This window comes from Copidosoma floridanum, unplaced genomic scaffold, assembly GCF_036245765.1.
Source record: "Copidosoma floridanum isolate Cflo_tuat_1 unplaced genomic scaffold, Cflo_Japanese_pri ptg000004l, whole genome shotgun sequence".
In the NCBI taxonomy this organism is placed as follows: Eukaryota; Metazoa; Arthropoda; class Insecta; order Hymenoptera; family Encyrtidae; genus Copidosoma; species Copidosoma floridanum.
The window spans coordinates 20,090,359-20,110,357 of NW_028321881.1; the positions used below are offsets into that span (position 1 = coordinate 20,090,359).

General features: G+C 31.6%; 1 protein-coding gene across 1 annotated transcript in view; it reads right to left on the reverse strand.

Moving 5' to 3' along the window:
- Positions 1-5,924: 5,924 nt before the first annotated feature.
- Positions 5,925-19,999, reverse strand: part of LOC106641725 (trehalase) — a 346,458-nt gene continuing 332,383 nt past the window's right edge. Inside the window, exon 8 of the mRNA XM_014356239.3 lies at positions 5,925-6,441. Within this exon, the coding sequence (XP_014211725.2) occupies positions 6,288-6,441 (154 nt within the window). The 3' untranslated portion in view covers positions 5,925-6,287. The remainder of the gene's footprint in view (positions 6,442-19,999) is intronic.

Consider the following 19,999-nt stretch of genomic DNA (forward strand, 5'->3'; position numbering starts at 1 on the left):
GTGGATTATCATCTAGCACTGAGCAACCGGAAACACTAATTTAATTTGTTTCAAACCACAAAATAGTAGCATCGTTCACATAAAAACTGTACTACATATTTGCGTTATTATTAATTTTAGAAACATATTAAGGTACAAAAGTTTAAAAGATTTTTACTAACGATAGCTGATAAGAAGATCCATTATATTATCAGAAATCTAACGTAAATTATGAAACTTCAGAACTGTGGTGTATAAACAAGTTTTAAATCTTACTATACAGTTACGCATCATAATTTTATTACAAATATTATAACGTCCGTAATCCAGCAGTAAGGAGGAATCAAATCGTACAGGCATAACTAGATTTTAACGCAATTTATCACTTAAAACAAAGGTTTTATATTTCAGTGGCACGCCTATTTCCAAATTTTCATTTTGAAAACATTTTGCAAACTATTGGTCAACAAATGAAAATTCAAGTGAATGATGCATTGACAAGTAAGGAGGATTCGTTTAAGCGCCAGGTTTATAAGTCTACATGGGAACCGTGATGTCAGCGCACTCTACCGGGCAAGGTTTTTAATCAGTTTAGTATTCGTTTGGTTTTTTCAATACTATTGTTTTCATAACCTATATACTGATAAATAAATAAGCATTTACCATATACCACGGACCGCTTTCTCCCACTAGGTCACTACACAAGCTGCTGATTATTTCATTATTATTAGCTTGGTCTCCACATTGAATCGATCTCCCCCACATCTACCCTCTTTTATTTACCGTCGTCCAACAGAACAAGCTGACGCAGTATCATACTCTTGCTGCCACTACCCTAGGACATATTCATCAGGAATGGGACCCACAACGGTCACATGGTTTTCCCACTCTTCACCCGAGAAGCAAGAAAAAGCGCTTTAATCCTTGTCTTACAGTACAAAAAAGAAAGAAAGAGAAATATCAGCCTGGGAGCAAGAAAGAGATATAACGCTTAGGCCCCGTCTAATAGCACAAGAGTCGCTAGTTTATCTTATAGTACAGAACATCTTCCTACATAGGCGCAGTATCACACTCTTCACTAAAGGGGAAGGCTGGGGTGGGCGTAGAACCACTGTAGCTTATATGCAAAATTTTATAGTCTTGTCAGATAATTTCTTGTGAAATCATCAGATATTTTTAAAAGAGTGATAACATGATGATTGCAGAAAAAGAGAAATATGACGTAAGCATTTACAAAATTGCAAGAATATTAGGGTACAGTTGAAAAAAGTAATTAAATACGGAGAAAGAGTGCAGCCATGGATTGTTTTCTTTATTAATTTAGTGCATAAAATTTGTTATTTTGATGAGCAGAGTCGATTTTGTTAAATATGCACGCAACATTAAATAGTTTTTTGGCTCAGTGATAAAAAAAGAATGGACTTAACTATTAGCAGCTAACTGATGTACAAGATAACAAAATACTGTTTGACGTGTAGCTATAACTCATTGCTAGAGAGCACATGTAAATAATAAATTAAGGTAGATTATCATAAAACTAAATGACTTTAACTCTAAACAAAACTGATGTAATTAAAGATTTAACATATTCCGAAATCAAAACGAGTCACTTTAAAATGTAGTTTTAAGATATGTTCTTACGGGACGCCACTGACCAGTTATCAGATGTAACATAATATCTCCCCAAATGTACTTTAACTATCACTGTAAAACTAGGTGCTCCAAGAAAAAAGCATAAACTTGCTGAAATTAAAAACGTTGTTTTGCATGAGGCATTTTTCTAAATTCTGTAAAAAGAAAGTAAGCACGCTTACATGCACGGACGAGATTTAAATGCGGCGAACGCTATCAGATATTGTTCATAAAAAGCAACAAGTTGGTCAGTCGAAAAATAAATTTTTTTAAAATTTATTGTAGAATTAAATAGTAATTACAATTTTGAAAATTATATTTAAATAATTTTTTTTATACAGTTAAGACATCTTCTGAGACAGTAATGCACCTGGAATTCCGAGTATCTTGAGGAAGACAGAATATTAAACTCGCCTAAGTTCATTACGTAAAATATTTCTTGGCGTGAAATGACCACATATTGAACATCAAATGAAGTTATCAGACATTTTAAGCAATAGCTATCAAGCTAACTAAAAGCCCTCTAGGAGGCCCTGTTTTAGAACGGCACCAGTCAACAATCCACCTTAAATATTAATATGTTGGCACTCTAGCTAAAGACATGAGTAAGCTTAGTCAAAAATGTATAGCTATAAAGTTATAAATAATAGTTATAATTATGGCTAAAATTCCGTATAGTTAGCTATCTTGAACTATGAAGTAGCTATAAAGACCTACAAATTTTAGCTATTATTAAAAATAGGTAATTATTTTTTATAATTTATTATTGTAGCTATAAATTAAACGCAAGTTTTAAAGAACAATCGTCTTAAAGAACAACCAAATATGATTTTTTTAAATGTATACCTATCACTAGTGTGATTATGGCTTATTCACTTATCTTTTCTCACTAATAGCAAAGTCTCAAAAATCGTTGTAATTGCTAGCTACGAAAACTACTCAACCAATTTTAATGAATTATTTCATACTGATTTATGACACTTCCTACATAGTTTTCACATATTTTTTTTCTCGAATAAATTAATAATAATAGCAATAAATAAAATCAAAGTTTTGCAATAAAAATGCTAGCTTTGCGCTTTTTTTTTACGGGGATCTTATAAATGGCGTTGGAGTTAAATTGAAGCCAACTATAATCCAAGTTAGTGAGTCCAGTTGTATTGTATTGTATTGTATTGTATTGTATCAAGATTCCAACGTACACCCCGTAGGATTTTTGCGTATTCTATGTCCCTAACCTCTACCTTCCTTGTTCTTTTTCTGTCATTATCATCATCCTATTTCCTCAAGTATGCGAGTCTTTCGTGAGGGATCCTTGCAAAGTTCCCCTCAGACATACTTTCCAATAAACCGTCTAAGTCGCTGTACCGACCTTTTTACAACTAACAGTAACTTTACCTGATGAGTTGGCTAGGTGTTGGTTTTCTTTTGAAAAGGAAGCCCCTGAAGGTCCAGACATTACCAGAAAAGTCGACTATTCGTTTTAAAATTCGGATAAGTGGTGTTTCGGCATCCTGGGTACTCATCCCATCGAAAAAGCTCAAGAAAAAATCTCGATAATTTTCGAAGGGATTCGAACCCACGACTTCTAGAGTATTCCTGGCTAGGAGGCTAGCACGCTTACCACTAAGCCATTGAAGCTCTTGTCAGTGAGTCTAATTGTAATAATTCCAAACAAGATGTCAAATACCATTGACGTTCACTGGAAGTACGTCAAAAACAGTGCTGCTAGTCGTGCAGCTGGGTATCCCGGCTACTTACGACACTCTTACAGTTTGCAATGGGCTGCTGACCTACGTTTATTTTCAACCTAGATTACGAAGATGACCGAGTGCTATGAAAGAAAAGGCGTTGGTAACGCTTACGTCCATGCGGTATAATACTATGAGACATCTGGCCAGATTATAACTAGCTCTAATGCTAAAGGAGGCTTGGGCGTTTGGTGTCGTATCTAATGAGGGGCCTCTCTTGGGTACTTATTATGGAAATGATTATTTGTATTTTTTTCACAATTGTATTTATCATATAAGTGTGTCAGCGCAATTTCAATAATACACGGAAAAGTCACCGAGAAATAAATATTTAAAAAATTATTAGTTTTTCCGAGATACCTGTATAAACATGACGGCCCTGCCACGATAAAACTGACAACACCGTACTCTCTTGTTCTCTTCTGCTATCATATACCTATACTTGTATTGGACTTAAATATGTATGCTTGTATAATTGTGTATGTACAGCGGATGCGCACTTACAATACCTGAACAAAAAAATTCTCTGGTTCGACGTTTTCTTCATTGTTTTCTCAGAATTTAACGTGTTGACGCTATTTTTTTTTTTTTTTAATAATAGATTCTTTATAATTAAAAGTATATGTACCAATTCGACTTCTGGGCCCACAGATTTTTATTATAGTACAATAGTCCATTTAATTTCGGGTTCCGTAAGGTTACGTGTTAAAGTGACGAATTTTTACAAGCGATTTTCTCGAAAATAAATGTGTTGAATTATCTATTTCTTTTTTCACTAAAAAATCTGACGCACTTTATTTACATAATCTCTGAACTTCAGAGCTAGCCATTATTTGATTTAAAATAGCCTAAGCCTCCTTATAATGGCGTCCTGCCCATACTCTGACTAACCTGGTGCTGCCAAAGCAACTCTTGCTACAACAGCCAGTTAAAGAGAACAATCAGATAGTCACATCTGCTGAAAATATTATTATTAGCCTTTGACTGAGAGTATCACCGTGGACCTTTTTCAGAGCCATCATAAATCTCTATGATACGGGGCAGCATCCATAGGCCAGTTGTACACACAAACTATATCTAAGGCTGCGGCTAGCCACTGCTCTATGCAGCTAACCACTGCTTCCTGAGATTGGTTGACTCTTTCTACTGCTAGCTGTAGCTAATAGTGGCTAGTGACAGCTCCAATTGTATACAATAAGCAATCTCTAATGTTAAAATATCTCGCTATCTATTTTTTTTTTTTTTTACAACTATTTCCAAAAAGTATTTTAAAGAAAATTGCAACAACGATTCACCAATTAATAGACGATATAAAGCCAGTCACTTTCAATCCAATCAGTCATTCATTGGCAGAAGTTGCAAGTGAAGTTTTTTGCCACGAGACTGGATACTCTAACCATAACCATAACATGTTAGAAGCATCTATAATGCCTGACATACCGACAAAAATATCAAATTAAAAACAACTTTTTTTTTTAACTTGGGTAAAATTTACAGCTGCAAAAAACCTACATTTAATATACGTACTTTATAGGTCTTTATTGCTAGTTCGTAGTTAAATATATCTTCTATAATTTTATGGTACTGGCACTATTATTTATAACTGTAATTATAGCTTTAAATTTTTGACTGAAACACGCATGAGGTTTAAGGCCTTTCTGACGGCCCTGTGTGGGTATGTATTATTTACATTTTCTCATAGCAGGAAAATACTCCCTCTTTAGGCTGAGTAAGGTAGAAATATTGTAAGTAATAGATTCAGTAGTAAGAAAGTTAGACAATACGTTATCAAACTACATTTCTTACAATATTCAAATCAAAAGAATAATATTATTTATATTTCTAATTTGGATTCAGCATTGATGATAATTGCAGTAAAACTATGAATACAATGTTTCATAACTTTATTATTTAATACAGCATGAATTAAACTAAAATAAGTCGGTGTACGCAACAGTCAAAAATGTTGTCAGAGTTAGGAATGTTTTTTAATATATTTGTACCTCAGCTGTTAATAACTGTAAAACTTAGTAGCATAAGCTCTACTTGTGGCCGAGACTGATATTACTATTTAAACTGACTCCCAGGCTTCTCTTATATTTTCCACTATGTATACTATTATCACCTGATCAACGTCTCATTATTATTTATTAAATTACATTGCTTTTTTTTAAATAACATACGATTTATTTTATTAGAGGGACTATTAAAAACTGAGGTTATTAAGCATTTCTATAACCTATTATTTTATAACACATTTTTTATATATTTGATAATGAAATCTAGTACCCCTTACCTTTTTTGTTGTACTCCTTAGGTTTGCTGCTAATTTATTTGTAATTTTAAATTATTTCCGTAGGATAAACTAGTGTTTTATAAGCTTGTAGCGATACTGTACTTGTATTAAAAGCTTTGTTAAAAGTTTAGCATTTTGTAACATTTCATATTTATCATAAGCCAACTTTTTTTTTTTAATTATTACTTTAAAAATTACTTTAAGGACATTTTCCCATGTAAACACGTGTTTTTAAAATACTTTAATATAAAAATAATTTTTAATGTGAATAATTTTGTTTATATTTTGAATTACATTTTTTCATCACATGATCGACTACGGGGTCGTTATCGACTATTGCATCCATAACTTCGGTTATTTTAAATAAGACGGAGTGAAAATATAATTAAAATTTCTTTTGAAGAAATTCATTGAAGTTTCTACGATGATAACATAAGGCAATAAAATTGGAGCTTTGTACATAAAAATCTAGATAATTAAGTTCAACTATTACACGTCTCACATGTAAGTAAAAGAATTAACCATCTTTTATTGGTGTGTTGACTAGGCTAGATAGACAGGAGAAAAACTCATTGTTGACTAAGGACTTGAATAAACAGCCATTCGAAGTCATCATGATAGTAAGTTAGTCAATCATAGTTGTTGATGTCCTTTAGCTCTGTGTAGGCAAAGCGTTTTCTGTAAACAGCCGAGGAAGTTTTGTTGCTGCTTAGTTTTCGGCTGATACCGACTGACCTCGACTCGTTCAACATTATGTAATATCGTCTTTTGTACACCACCATCCTGCACAAAAAAAAATTAGTAAAACTTTAATTTCATCCTACATTTTTGCTTATACGTTGTACGAATGCAACAAAACAATTTAAACAAAACGTAAAATAACTTTACATGAAGATGTCATTTAAATTATAGCATCTTTAAGATATTGTTATTGTTTTATTACAACTAAATAATCAAGACTGATTATGAAAAGACAGCAAAGTATTGAAAATTTGATAAAAAATTAAAACAAAAACAATTAATTCAATGCCAAATATTTTTATTTTTATTAGTAGTAGGATAATAACTACAATAGTTGTTAGAATGTTATTATTAGTTAAATTTTAAAGTGAATTTTCTATTTTGGACGTCATAATTAAAACTTTCTTTTTAGCAATCCTTATTGTTATAGTTCCCGTTTAAATAGCTCCCAAAACTACTTAATGTTTTTTGGAACGTATTGGTTCATCAGAGAATAAACTTTTTTTCAACTTTCAGAGTATTTTCTCTGTTACCTTATGTAATTATATATTTAAAATGAAATGTCATGTGACTGAATTCTTAGAGTAATTGATGACAAAAGGCCGAGTAAAAAGTTTAGTAGAATTTTTTAAATATTCATTAAATTACATGTAAAATTAAAATGAAATGATTCTCAAAGGTAAAATCTAGAACGAACGACAGCACCCAATTTGTAGAGGTCAAGAAACAGAAACAGCTTGCTTTCCAATAATCTTGAACATAGTAATTTTTAAAAATGTAGAACTTTTTCTGATTTTTCATTCAATTAGTAAGTATATGTTTTTCAATCAAATCGATAACATTTATTTGTCTTCTATTACCTCTCAAAGAAAAAAAGTGTGACATTGTCTACGTTTTTTTAAATTTTAAAAACCCAGAAAATAAAAAAAATCTATGTGATGTTTTGTTCATCCTAATAGATTTTGTCGTCAAATGTCTCGAAGTTATGTCGCACCTGGAGAGATGAGAGCAAGTCAAGAGAGATACAAATATCATTTTTATCATCTTGTTAAAAGTGATAAGAGTTCGCAAGAAATAATATCCCTCCTGCCCCGTCATAGATGGAGAACTGGTAATAGGGGGAATAGGGGGATAGTGATGGGGAATGAGAATTCGTCACTATGGCTGAGCGATAGATCGAAGAGGCCCGGACATGTTAAAAAAATCCCAACACAGTATTTACAGCCTTTGGCCTTGCGGCCGGGACAACGCCCTACAGCGAGAAAACTTCCGTTGTTCAATGCTCCTTCTCGCCAACGATGATCACTGAAAATCAAAATGAGAGCTTGCCCCTGTACGCCAAAGTGATAAATAATCGAGCAACAAGTATTTGATTTAAGTACCAATGGCTTTATATAAGGATTCCACTGGGTACAAAATTATACCTTTAACAAGGTTGTGCTTTTACATGTAACTAAATGATCAACAAACAATTTAAAATTATAATAATCTTTGAGCGTGCGCTTGAGAAAACAAACATCAAGTTCATCAAAGCATTCAAAGAAAAACGAATTCGAACAAACAAAAGTAAAAGATAAATGCATTCAAGAAAATGAAAGACGAGTGCATGTAAGCAACTAAAAGGTAAGTGCATTAAAGCAAATTTAAGATAAATGCATTAAAGCAAGCATTGAAGCGATTTTAATATGTGCATCTAAGCCAATTAAATGTGTGAATTAAAGTAAATACGTAATTATCAACGCTCCGTAGACTCACGAACGCGGTACACAGAATGGCGGATTCCCTGCTAGCACCAGAAAAACCAGGAGATTTGGTCAAGCCAACGCCAAGCAGAGACTGCCTTGCATTCACGCGCTCATGGAGTCGACAGCTACCAAAGAGATCTAGTGGTAGCCGCTGCCAGAGTTTGTAGATACGGGATAGACGGTGCGGGCGGGTACCGAGGCTCCCCGATGCTCTACGCTATGATTGGTTGCCCACAACGACAACCTGCGCATGGTCTCTATCATTTAACTTATTGGCTTTTGGCTTTCGTTGTATCTATGTCAACAAAATAAAATAACAGAAAATGAAACTGGTGTTTTTTACAATCTCCATCGCACGTTATTCTTCATCATACTCTGCTAACGTAGAAACTTATAGATTACAAGACGGAAAAAATTAGCTTTTTAAGCCTAATATTAGTTTAATTAATAAAAATCAGTCAAGGGAATAATAAGCTATAGTTATTTGTATATATAAACACATAAGCACCCACAGGCACTAATGTAAATTTTTTTAGAACAAAGTTTTTTATCGCAGGTTGCGATGGGATACATACTCCTCGTGTATTTTCTGTGTATAAGGACGGTCGTGAGCGGGGACCCATCAGCCAGAAAGTGTAAGAAAAAAGCGTGCACTCCCATTTTCGCTGGCTAAAAAAAAGCCAAAGTCAAAAGAATTTGATTACAAATCTACTCGTATGAGCCATCTATTGTGGCTCTAAAGACCTCGATTTACACACGCGACTTACAACTCGTGCCGTGCACTCGTGCGAGTGCGTGTGTACGTCGAGATCTTTAGAGCCACATAAGATGGCTCATAATCTCGTTCCCCGTGCACGATGTGTCGAAAAGTTGTATACATCACAAGTGCGAGAGGTTAGGTGATTGACACACGCATCAATCACCTTCCTCGCGCACTAGTATCATAATGTACTATTTGCAAACGGATGTTATTAAATGGAAGCACTTTTTTAACCGACATGCATACACACAACTCTCACACCCATCTAAGCTCAGGCGTCACGATCAAATAACCAGTAGGGAATTGGTGGCAAATTTAAATATTAAAAGTAATAAAATAAATGGGAAAAGCAAGCGTGTATGCGGATGCCAAGTGTTATGCATATTCCTACTGCCGTATGGTAGTGTGTTACTGTGTGCAGTGTCCTCGTATACAATGTATATATGCACGTATGTATGTGAGTGTAACTTGTTCACAGAATTGCGGATGCAACTATGAAAGTGAGCATGTATGATAAGTGTGTGTGTGTGTGTGTGTGTGTACATTCTACTTTCACTTTGCAAGTGTGTACATGTTTGCCTGTGCATATGTGTATAAAATACAGTAGTTAATATTAATACTATATAAACTAGTTAATATTATTATTTTAACAAAGTAAATTAATAAATAATTTTTGCATGTATGGCAGATCGATGCAGATAGCCACTATTTATTAAACGAGTTTTTACAGTATTGTATAACCTCTAAATATTATAAAACACGCCATATCTTTAAAAGGAAGCAAGATGGAGCAAAAATAACTAGTTTTACAGTTCTCCTGAAGGTAAAAAAAACATCGTGGCACACAATAAGAGAGGTGTTGAGTTATGTGAAGACATAACCTCAAATTTAAGTATTTTTAATATTTATCTATTAAATCAAGATGAAAATTTTTTGGAAAAATAAAAGCATATTTGCAAAATTATTATAAATATGTATATACTTCTTGCTTTTTGCCCAGCTATAACCCTTAAAAATTATTTTAAAAAGTTCCCGAGCCTTTCATTCATAACAAACGTACAGGGAAAATATAAATATACCGCCACAACCCGCGAAAAAAAGTACATTTTGAACTCACATGTATTTACAAACCTTGTATTATACAGTGTACATGTGATTTCGACATACACACGAGAACTTCGTTCTTACCAGGAGACTCCGAGTTCTACACGCTGGTTATTTATTTTGCATCTTAGTCCATCATTTTATAGAAAATCGGTTTATGTTTTAGATTTTTTAACCTAAATTATGCTACTTAGCCGATAAATACCAAAAAAATCAACTATGAAAAATATTTATCAAATAAAAAAATATTTTACACCCAAACTCTACCTTTTTTTAAGCAGTGATAAAGGTCCTAAAAAAAAAAATAAGCCTTGTGAGATTAAATTTAGTTGAAGCGATCGAGAGATATTACTGATTACACTTACATACATGCACACAAACGTAGTGTATATTGATTTTAGACTTCAGAAAACATGTTTTTATCACATGTTCTCGATATGTCATTTTCCATTTATGGCAAAGCTTCCTCTACAATAAAGCAAAATATTTTTAAGTACTTTGAGGTTATGTTACATACAAAAACTGTTTTTAGTTGATTTTACAATATTTGAAATCTCAAAGTTTTTCTTCTTTTCTTTGAGTTGATGTTAAACAAAACATTCAAATGGTATTTTAAGCATCAAAAAGATTTTAGAATGTGTGGTTCATACGTAAATTTATCTTGAATTTTGCGAATGGAGTGCAATTTTAGACGAAAATAAAAAATTCATGATTTAAGCCGAACAAAGGATCTGTCAACGATTCAAACATAAAAGTGGTTTGCTAATAGGTTATCTGAAACAAGGTTTTCAATCATTTAATGAGAGCAATACAGTTAGACAATTCTTTTGAGACCCTTTCATAAAATTTTAAATAATGGGTATTAGAGAAAAATTAATTCAAAGTTTTGCTATAATTTTTTTATGGCTCGTTGGAAGTAAAAAATGTCTGTAGTTTACTACTGTAGCAGCTCGGTTACACACACACACACACACACACACACACATATATATATATATATATATATATATATATATATATATATATACTAGCGGGGCTCCGCCCCCCTGCGCGCTCCGCGCGCCAACCCCCCCTTTCATTGTGTTATGAGTGTAATTTTTTCGAAATAAGGTTTGTATTAATATTTTGTAAAGCCTTAAAAAATGATAAAATTAATTGTTAGAATGAAAATAATATGTTAAAGTATATCTTACAGAATTCGGAAGACTATGGCATTTTTCGAAAATACTCGGGAATAAATTTTTTACGCTGGGGTATGATTACTGGTATGTTTTTAAAGAAATATGAAGAACAAGCTGCTAATTTCAAATAAAAGTGGTAAAGTTTATATAGACAGAGAGATGTGCCCTTGAATTTTTGTTGGTGAGCTTTGATAATTCTTCTAGTGGCTCCCTTTTTTAAATGAGCTGTCTATGCTGTATGTGTCAATAGATATTTCTAAGCTCTTATAACTTTATATGCCCCCTGCGCGCTCTGCGCACCAACCCCCGTAATTGCAAATTAGATTTGCGAAGTATGGATAAATACCTGAGTTATGTTAATTGTTACTTAAAATTTATATATGTAATAAATGTATATTGATCATAATTAATTACATGGATTTTTAACAATCACTTTTTATTTCCCTCACTAATAATAGCTATTTATATGGAATTAGTAGAACACGATTTTCAAAACAATATAATTTTTGAAGAAGCATGTAACGTTATGCTGCCTTTTCAACTAAGAAAATTTTTCGCATGGTTTATTATGTCTGAAAATTTTTTTGGTAATATTATTTGGAACAAATACAAAAAATTTCTCATTAAAAATTGTGAAGATGATAAAAATAAAGCTCTTTTACATTTAAACGAAATTTTTAATTCTGAAAATATGTCTTGTAAAGATTTCAGTTTACCAGAACCAACAGAAACGATAAAAAAAAATATTGATACTGACAATGATGAAAGAATATTTTGTAAACATAAATTCCATAAAATGTTTTTACAAGTCAATCATCAATGATCAATGTAGAATTTTTCAAGAAATAATAAAATTAAAAAAAGAAATTTTTTTCATCGATGGTCCTGGTGGATCTGGAAAAACTTTTTTATACAAAAGATTAATTTATTATTTCATATCAATTGAAAAAAAATTCTTACAATGGCTTGGACAGGTATTGCTTCTATTCTGCTTTCAAAGGGAATGACCACTTACAGAACTTTCAGACTTCCTTTGGAATTAAGCACTATAGAAAGTGCATTCTTCCAGTTTGAGCCAGATAAACAAAAATTACGTAATGTAAAAGTAATTATTTGGGATAAAGCTTCTATGGTACCGAAAAAAGCGTTAGAAATCGATGATAGGACTTTAAAAGATTTATCTAGTGGTAATAAACCTTTTGAATATAAAATAATAATTTTAGGTGGAGACTTTCGTCAAATTCTCCCAGTAGTAAAAAACGAAAGCAAAATTACTATTGTTTAAGAAACCATAAAATTTTCCAATTTTTGGCTTTTAATTAATATTTTCTATTTGAAAAATAATATACGTTTAATTGATAAAAAATTGTCTTTATTGCTACTGGATATAGGAGAAGGCAAAATTAAAACTTTTATAATTCCTCAGACACTGAAAACAAATGATATATGTTCTTAAATTTTTAATAATTATGATGATTCTTTTATAAGTAAAGCTATATTAACATCTCACAATAAATACACTCACCTTTTGAAAAAAAAATTTAAAATAATATGGTAGGAATATTAGTAACGTACTATAGGATTGATAAAGCAAATCACAAACGAGTAGATAAATTAGATGATAATATTTATACTAATTTCTCTACAGAATATTTAAATAGTAGTAAAGAAAGTCTTTTTACACAAATTAGATTTAAAAATCAACGCTATTGTTATGTTAATACGAAACTTAAACATATCTGAAGGACTTTGCAATGGTACAAGATTATGAATTACAAAATTATTCAAATACAGCATCGAATCTGGAATAATCTCAGGTAAAAAAAAAAGAAATAAAGTCTTTAGTCTAAGTATAACACTCAATACAAACAATTCTTCTTCACTACCATTTATATTGTACAGAAAACGATTTCCATTTATCTTAACTCTTCCTATGGCTATCAATAAATCTTAAGGTCAAAGTTTTGATGCCTTAGGGTTGTACTTTAGAAAACCATTATTTTCTAATGGGCAATTATATGTTGCACTGTCTAGATGTTGAAACTAAAAAAAAATTCTTATCCCAATTGAATCAGAAAACAAATTTGAAATTAAAAATATTGTTTGGAATGAAATTTTAGAGTAACAAAAAAAATATTCTATTGTTCATTACTATTTTTATACTCTCTTGCAAATTTTATCTTTTATCAAAAAAGCAAATTTCAGTACCGTCTAGTACCCAGATTTATGTAATCATAAACAATCCGTTTTTTGTTACATGTTTTCAGATACACCATCATGGATGAAAAATTTTATCAGTGTGATAAATGTATTTCAAAATTTTCAAATCAAGAGTGTCTATCATTGCACGAAAAAATTCACAAAAAAAAATTTTTTGTATGTGATCTGTGTAGCATTATAATATTAAACAAGAAAAACTATTTGCGCCACACAAAGGAATGCTAAAACGTTGAAAAAATTGTAAAGAGTATTAAATGCGAAAAAAGTTTAAAAAGAAATCATCACTTACAGAGACATTTGAAAAGTCATGAAAAAAACGTTCAAAAAAATTTTTGTCAAAATTGTGGAAAAGGTTATGTAGGGTTAACTTAATTTTTTATTTTTATTATAAAATCATTTTAACAAGCTATAACACCTCAAAAAAATTTCGGTGCTCTCTTGAGATCCTAAATAACAACTTAAAATTTACTGAGTCAATATTTAGTATCAAACTGTTTTACAATCATGGTAACAAAATAAAGTGAATTTACGGGTGTACGGTTGATGGTGCGTTTACCCCTAAAAGCAGAGCAACTAAAAAGACATTTTAGAGTATGTAATCAAAATAAACATCGTAAGTAAGATAATTGTAACAAAATTTGTTGTTATGGTCAAATAAAATTATATGTGAAAATTAAACCACTTGTAACAGTTAATATACAAGGCTTTACTAATATATTTACAATATATATGGGGAAAATGGGGGGGAGCTGGGGGGGCTGAGAGGGAGGTGAAGGGAGCGGCGGGGGAGCTATAAAAAAAGTAGGATTACTCGAAAAATGCAAGAAAATGAAAGAATAACTACCTTATTTGGGGTGGAGCTGGGGGAAGGTGGGGGGGAGAGGGGGGAGCAAAACCTTGCTCTAACTCTTACGACTACATAATATAGGAAGATATATATATGTGATAGACTAGTTATGACCACTTTTTATAGATAGGCTTGAAAATGCTATAGATGATTATAGATACGATTAGCAAACTTATCTATAAGGTTAAGACCGTATAAAAATTGTTTTTGGCAGTTTGGGACAGTAGGGACAATTAGAGGGTTATGGCAATATATCGTAACTGGTTCCGAGAGTCTTATAACTGTACTTATATGTCAAACTTTCCTGCTTTTAACGCATTCATGGTGATTATACAAAAAGGAGTATTTTAGGTGTTAAAAATTTTTTTTTTTCAATTTTGCTTATTACGTGTTTAGATAATGTTAACTATAAATGTGAACTCAATAAATCTGAACAAATTTTATTTATTTTCTATCCAATCTTAATTTTTCAGAGCTTGTTTTGTTTCTTGAAAGATTTCAAATAAAGTTACCGAAGAAATTTTTAAAAATTATTTATGTTTAAAAAGTTAAGTACCATTGCTTATACGTTTGACACGATTATTTATAAACAATAGTATGTAAGTTTTTACATGTAAAAAATTCTAAAAAATTTTTTCGTTAACTTTATTTAAAATCATTCAAGGATCAGAACAAACTTTGAAAAATGAAAATCAGATGTATAACAAAAAAATTTGTTCAAATTTATTGAGTCCATCTCTATAGTTAACATTATCTGAAAGTGCAGTATGAAAAATTGAGAAAATCAATTCTTTTTTACACCTAAAATACCCCTTTACTGTATGGAATAAGCTTCTTTGTTAATAAATGTCAAACACCTTCCTTATCCATCATTACAAATGAAGTGCTATGTATGGGTAAAGAACCACCTTAAGTAAAAAAATTTATAAAACTTCTTTACAATAAAAATCATTTTTTACAATACTTTCACTTCTCAATGCCGAATCGTATTTGGATTACAACGATTTACATGAAAAGACAACAAAGATAATTAAATTGTATAAAAATAAGAGCCATCAGACTTTCAACTCAGCATGATGTCATATTTTGCAACCTAGGTATTTAAAGTTATAAAATCATGATTTATACGGTCTTCAGTGCTAGGGTACTAAACCTATATGGTGATGATAACGTTATTTGGACGATTGAGTAATTTTTTAATTATTATTATAAAAACAGGGTACTGTTTCTCTGGAGAAACACAATATTTAGATAGAGGATTGTTAGAATTATTAAAATACCAGATAGGATGACTGAAATTTTTTTTTAATTTGCATATATGGAATCCAAATAAATGTAATCACTTATTAGCTTACCCTTGAAATTAAACCGAATCCTCTGAAACTTAGACATTACAAAGCTAATAGTATTTTATTAAGTAAATATTAACAAGTACATAACCAACAAGATCTAAGATAAGTATTTCAACGATAACTTTGGTTGAAAAAATGCAGCGCGTTGTCAATCAAGTGTATACAGGTATTATAGGTCAATGAATAAGTAAATTTTAATAGTTTTGACCAATTTATTTGCTGTGACTTGTGAAACATGTCAATATTAAAAAATTATTAGGTTTCAATTTACTGTACAAATATGAAATGCAGTCTACGGTCAACATTTCTGTAGACCCTTATTTTTTAGTTAAAAATTACTACAACTTCTTTACAATTAAAAGCTTTTTAATTCAAAAACTTAAAAACGACGTTCTCGGTGGGAACTGTTTAAGCGTAAATCAGAATGTACGGTTTGTTTGAAAAAACATAAAATTGAGTGGAAGAATTTACAGATTTATATTAATACGCAATAGGTTGACTGATACTTTGTTCAACTTTGCTCATGTACAACCCTAATTAAAAATACTTTTTATGACAATACACTTGCTATTTGACCAAGTAATATAGAAATTAGACATTAGACATCTAATAAAATTTTTTTAATAGATTTAAACATGTCTTAAACTAAAAAGGCATGAATTTAGTATTTTGACGCAAACGAATAGATCAACGAATGTATCAACATCATCAGTTTTAACCCATTTATTTACATTTTCTTTTGGACCATGTACATATGAGGTTTGATAAGGTTATGATCTTCAGCAAAAAAAAATGCAACTTACCGCTGGCATAAGTGTAGAAAATTAGAACTTGGTTAAAGAATCACTACAACTCCTTTATAATTAAAACTTTTTATATCATACCAACAATCCCTTATACCAATAGGAATATGAAATACTATAATGAGTGTTAAAAGATGACAAAGTTATTTAAATAGTATCAAAATAAAATTCATTGGACATTTTACTAGGTTCGCTGTTATGTTTTGCAAATAAGGCATTGAAAAAAGAAGAATTATGTTGTATACGGTCTTTTGTGCTAGAAACCTATACGTATATGGTGATGATAACGATGTTTTTGCGATTGAGTGATTTTTTTATTGATGATTTTAAAACTATAATTTTCTTAAATAAAAACGACGTTATAAAAAATTACTGTTTCATCTCGAATAAGAGAGTACTGTTTTTTGGGAAAAACGAATAATTGAATAGAGCATTCTAAGGATCAATGTTACACGAAATAAGATAGTTTAAATGTTCTTTTTAATTTGCTTATTCGGAATTCAGATAAAAGTGACTACTTATTGGTATACACTTGCAATTTACTTATGTATTCTGAATTTTAAACATAAGAAAGCTGACAGAATTTTTTTTTAAGTATGTATTAAGACGTATTTTCTTTTTGGGATCCAAAAGAAGCTCGCCATCTTTGCTGAAAAAAAATGTCGCGTTGTAAATCAAGTGTATTTAGGTTTTATAGATTATCCAGTAAATCAGCTTCAACAGATTTGACCAATTCGTTTTTTTTCACTTTCAAACCAACTACATATTGGGATTAAAAGATTTATAATATTCTGCTCAGCAAAAAAATGCAATTTTACGGTCTGCATAAGCCTAAACAATGTACTCAATGTGAATAAATACTACAACTTCCTTACAATAGAAGCTTTTCATTAATTATAACACTTCTTTCAACAAAAAAAAGTATAAATCACAATATGCAAACTAGACCTATATGGTTACAATAACGTTGTTTTGGTGAATAAGTAATTCTTTTATTTATGATTTTAAAACTATAATTTTCTAAATCAAAAACGACGTTATTCGTACTTCTGTTTTATCTTAAACAAGAGGGTACTGTTAGTCGGAAAAAACGAGATATTTGAACAAAGCATTTAAAAAATTGATATTATATAAAATAAGATGGTTAAAATGTTCTTTAAAATTAGCTTACTTGGAATTCTGATAAATGTAACTACTCATTAGCATATACTTCCAATTTACCTGAGTCCTCTGATATTTAATAATTTGAAAGCTGACAGCAATTTTTTTAGTAAAAATCAGAACGTACTTAACTCATGAAATCACAAAAAAGCGTTTTAACGCAATATTCGCCTAAAAAAGACAGGGCGATGTCAATAAATTATATTCAGGTCTTATAGATTAACAAATGAATCAGCCTTAACAGTTTTAACCATTCGTTTCGTTCTACTTTTAAACCATGAATATAATAATTAATAAAGTTTCAATACTTTGCTCAGCAAAAAAATTTGTTTTTACAGTCAACATAAGTTCATCAAGTTAAGACCAAAATTTAGAAAATCACCTTCTTTCGATATTTAAGCCATCTAACGTTTGATTTGGTGTTGTTTTGCAACTAAGGAAATCAACATGACTGGACTAATTTGTATACAGTCGGTGATAACGAATAATTAAACCTACGTACTAACCATATTGTTGTTTCCACGACTAAGTTATTTTTAGAAAAATAATTACAGAACAGACACAATTGTCTTCAATAAGAAATATGTTCTCCATGGTTACTCTGTAAACTTTAAACAGATAAAGTTGTTTGTTTAGAAACACTAAATATGATTAAGAAATTTGAGACTTATTATTCCTACACAATAAAATAACTAAAATGTCATTGAAACTTTGCATTTTTAATCTAGATGTAAGTTACATGTCATCAGCATATACTTGCTATTTAGCGAAGTCTTATGAAAGTCTGATTTAGAATATTTATTTTTTTTTACTAGATATTGTGATGTGTCGAGTCTTGCTCGCCTTGCAGTCAGCAGCAAGACACTGTACATCTAATATTTATTAATAATTATCCTTAAGGGCCAGTAGGATAGGTGGATAGCTGGCATTCAAACACCCACAATTAAGGAAAACACATATATTTATATACAAAGATAATGCTTTTATTCTGACAATGACTATGCATGACATACAAAAGAATGTCAACGTCCAGCCATCCGACAAGACCTATCAACTAACAACTCGGCCCTGTGGGTCCGGCAGTTGCTGTTCGGCACAGTGCTCTCACGGTAGGGACAGGATTAAGGGACACAGGCCTACCGTTAACACTCCTATGGCGAGGTACACCGCAACTTGACCACGGGCACTGGGAGATCCGTCTGGCAGGTATCAGCACTCGGATGGCACGAGTCCCAGCAGAAGCCGCGTGTATACGCCTGCAACCGGTCGGGTCAGCAACAGGTAGCCATGGCTGCGTCTCCTGTTGTCGCCTGATACGGAGCTCGCCTCACTAGCTTACGCAAAACTCAACCGACGTATATCAGAGTACGACTCTACAGTGAGCAGACAAGAGAGAGAGTGTCTCTCCTCCCGGCCCGCTGATCCATGCTGCCTTGGCACCTCAGCCACTTACACAGGTGTGTGTTGCGTTGTTACACACACACACACACCAGGTGTTACCCACAGTCGGGAATCGGTTGTGTTGCCCATAGTAGGGATGGATACCTATGTATGGGTTTGGGATAAGGTAGGGGTAGTGCGCACTGTACCGCCTCTCCTCCTGTCTGCTATCACAAAACTGGTATTCTGACTGTGACGGTGACTCGTCACGTCACAATATTAACAATTACTTTTAAAAATAATCCAAGAAGAGTATTTTAACGCTTACTTTCTGAAAGAAATACAGCACATTGTTATTCCAGTGTGGATGGGTCTTATAGATCAACGTATGTATCAGCATTATCAGTTTCGACCTATTTATTCACTCTACCTTTTAAACCATGTACACATAAGGTTTAATGAATTTGTTATTATTATCACAAATAACTGCAATTTACACCGGCATAAGTGTAGAAAATTATAATTTAGTTAAAGAATTACTTAAACTCCTTAAGATATAAGCTTTTATAAAATACCAACGCTTACTAATACCAATTTATATTTGGATAACTACGATTAACGTTAAAAGATATAAAGTTATTTACATTGTATAACAATAAATGCCATTAGACAATAACTAGGTTCGGTTTTGTATTTTGCAACTGAGGAATTTCAAGTTAACAATCAAGTCGTATACGGTTTTTTGTGCTAGAAAACAAGACCTATATGGTTACGATAATGTTGTTTTGGCGATTAAGTAATTTTTTTATTGACGATTTTCAAACTTTAATTTTTTTTTAATGAAAACAAGGTTATTTGTGGCGACTGTTTTATTTTAAATAAGAGGGTACTGTTTGTCGGGGAAAACGAGTCACTAAAATAAAGAAAATCACATTGTATTAAAATTAAAGCTATGTGACATTTTAACAAGTGTACGGATGTTTTGCAACTAAGGCAATGAACATGATTCGACTCAGTTGTATACGGTCTGTGGTAACAAGTAACTGA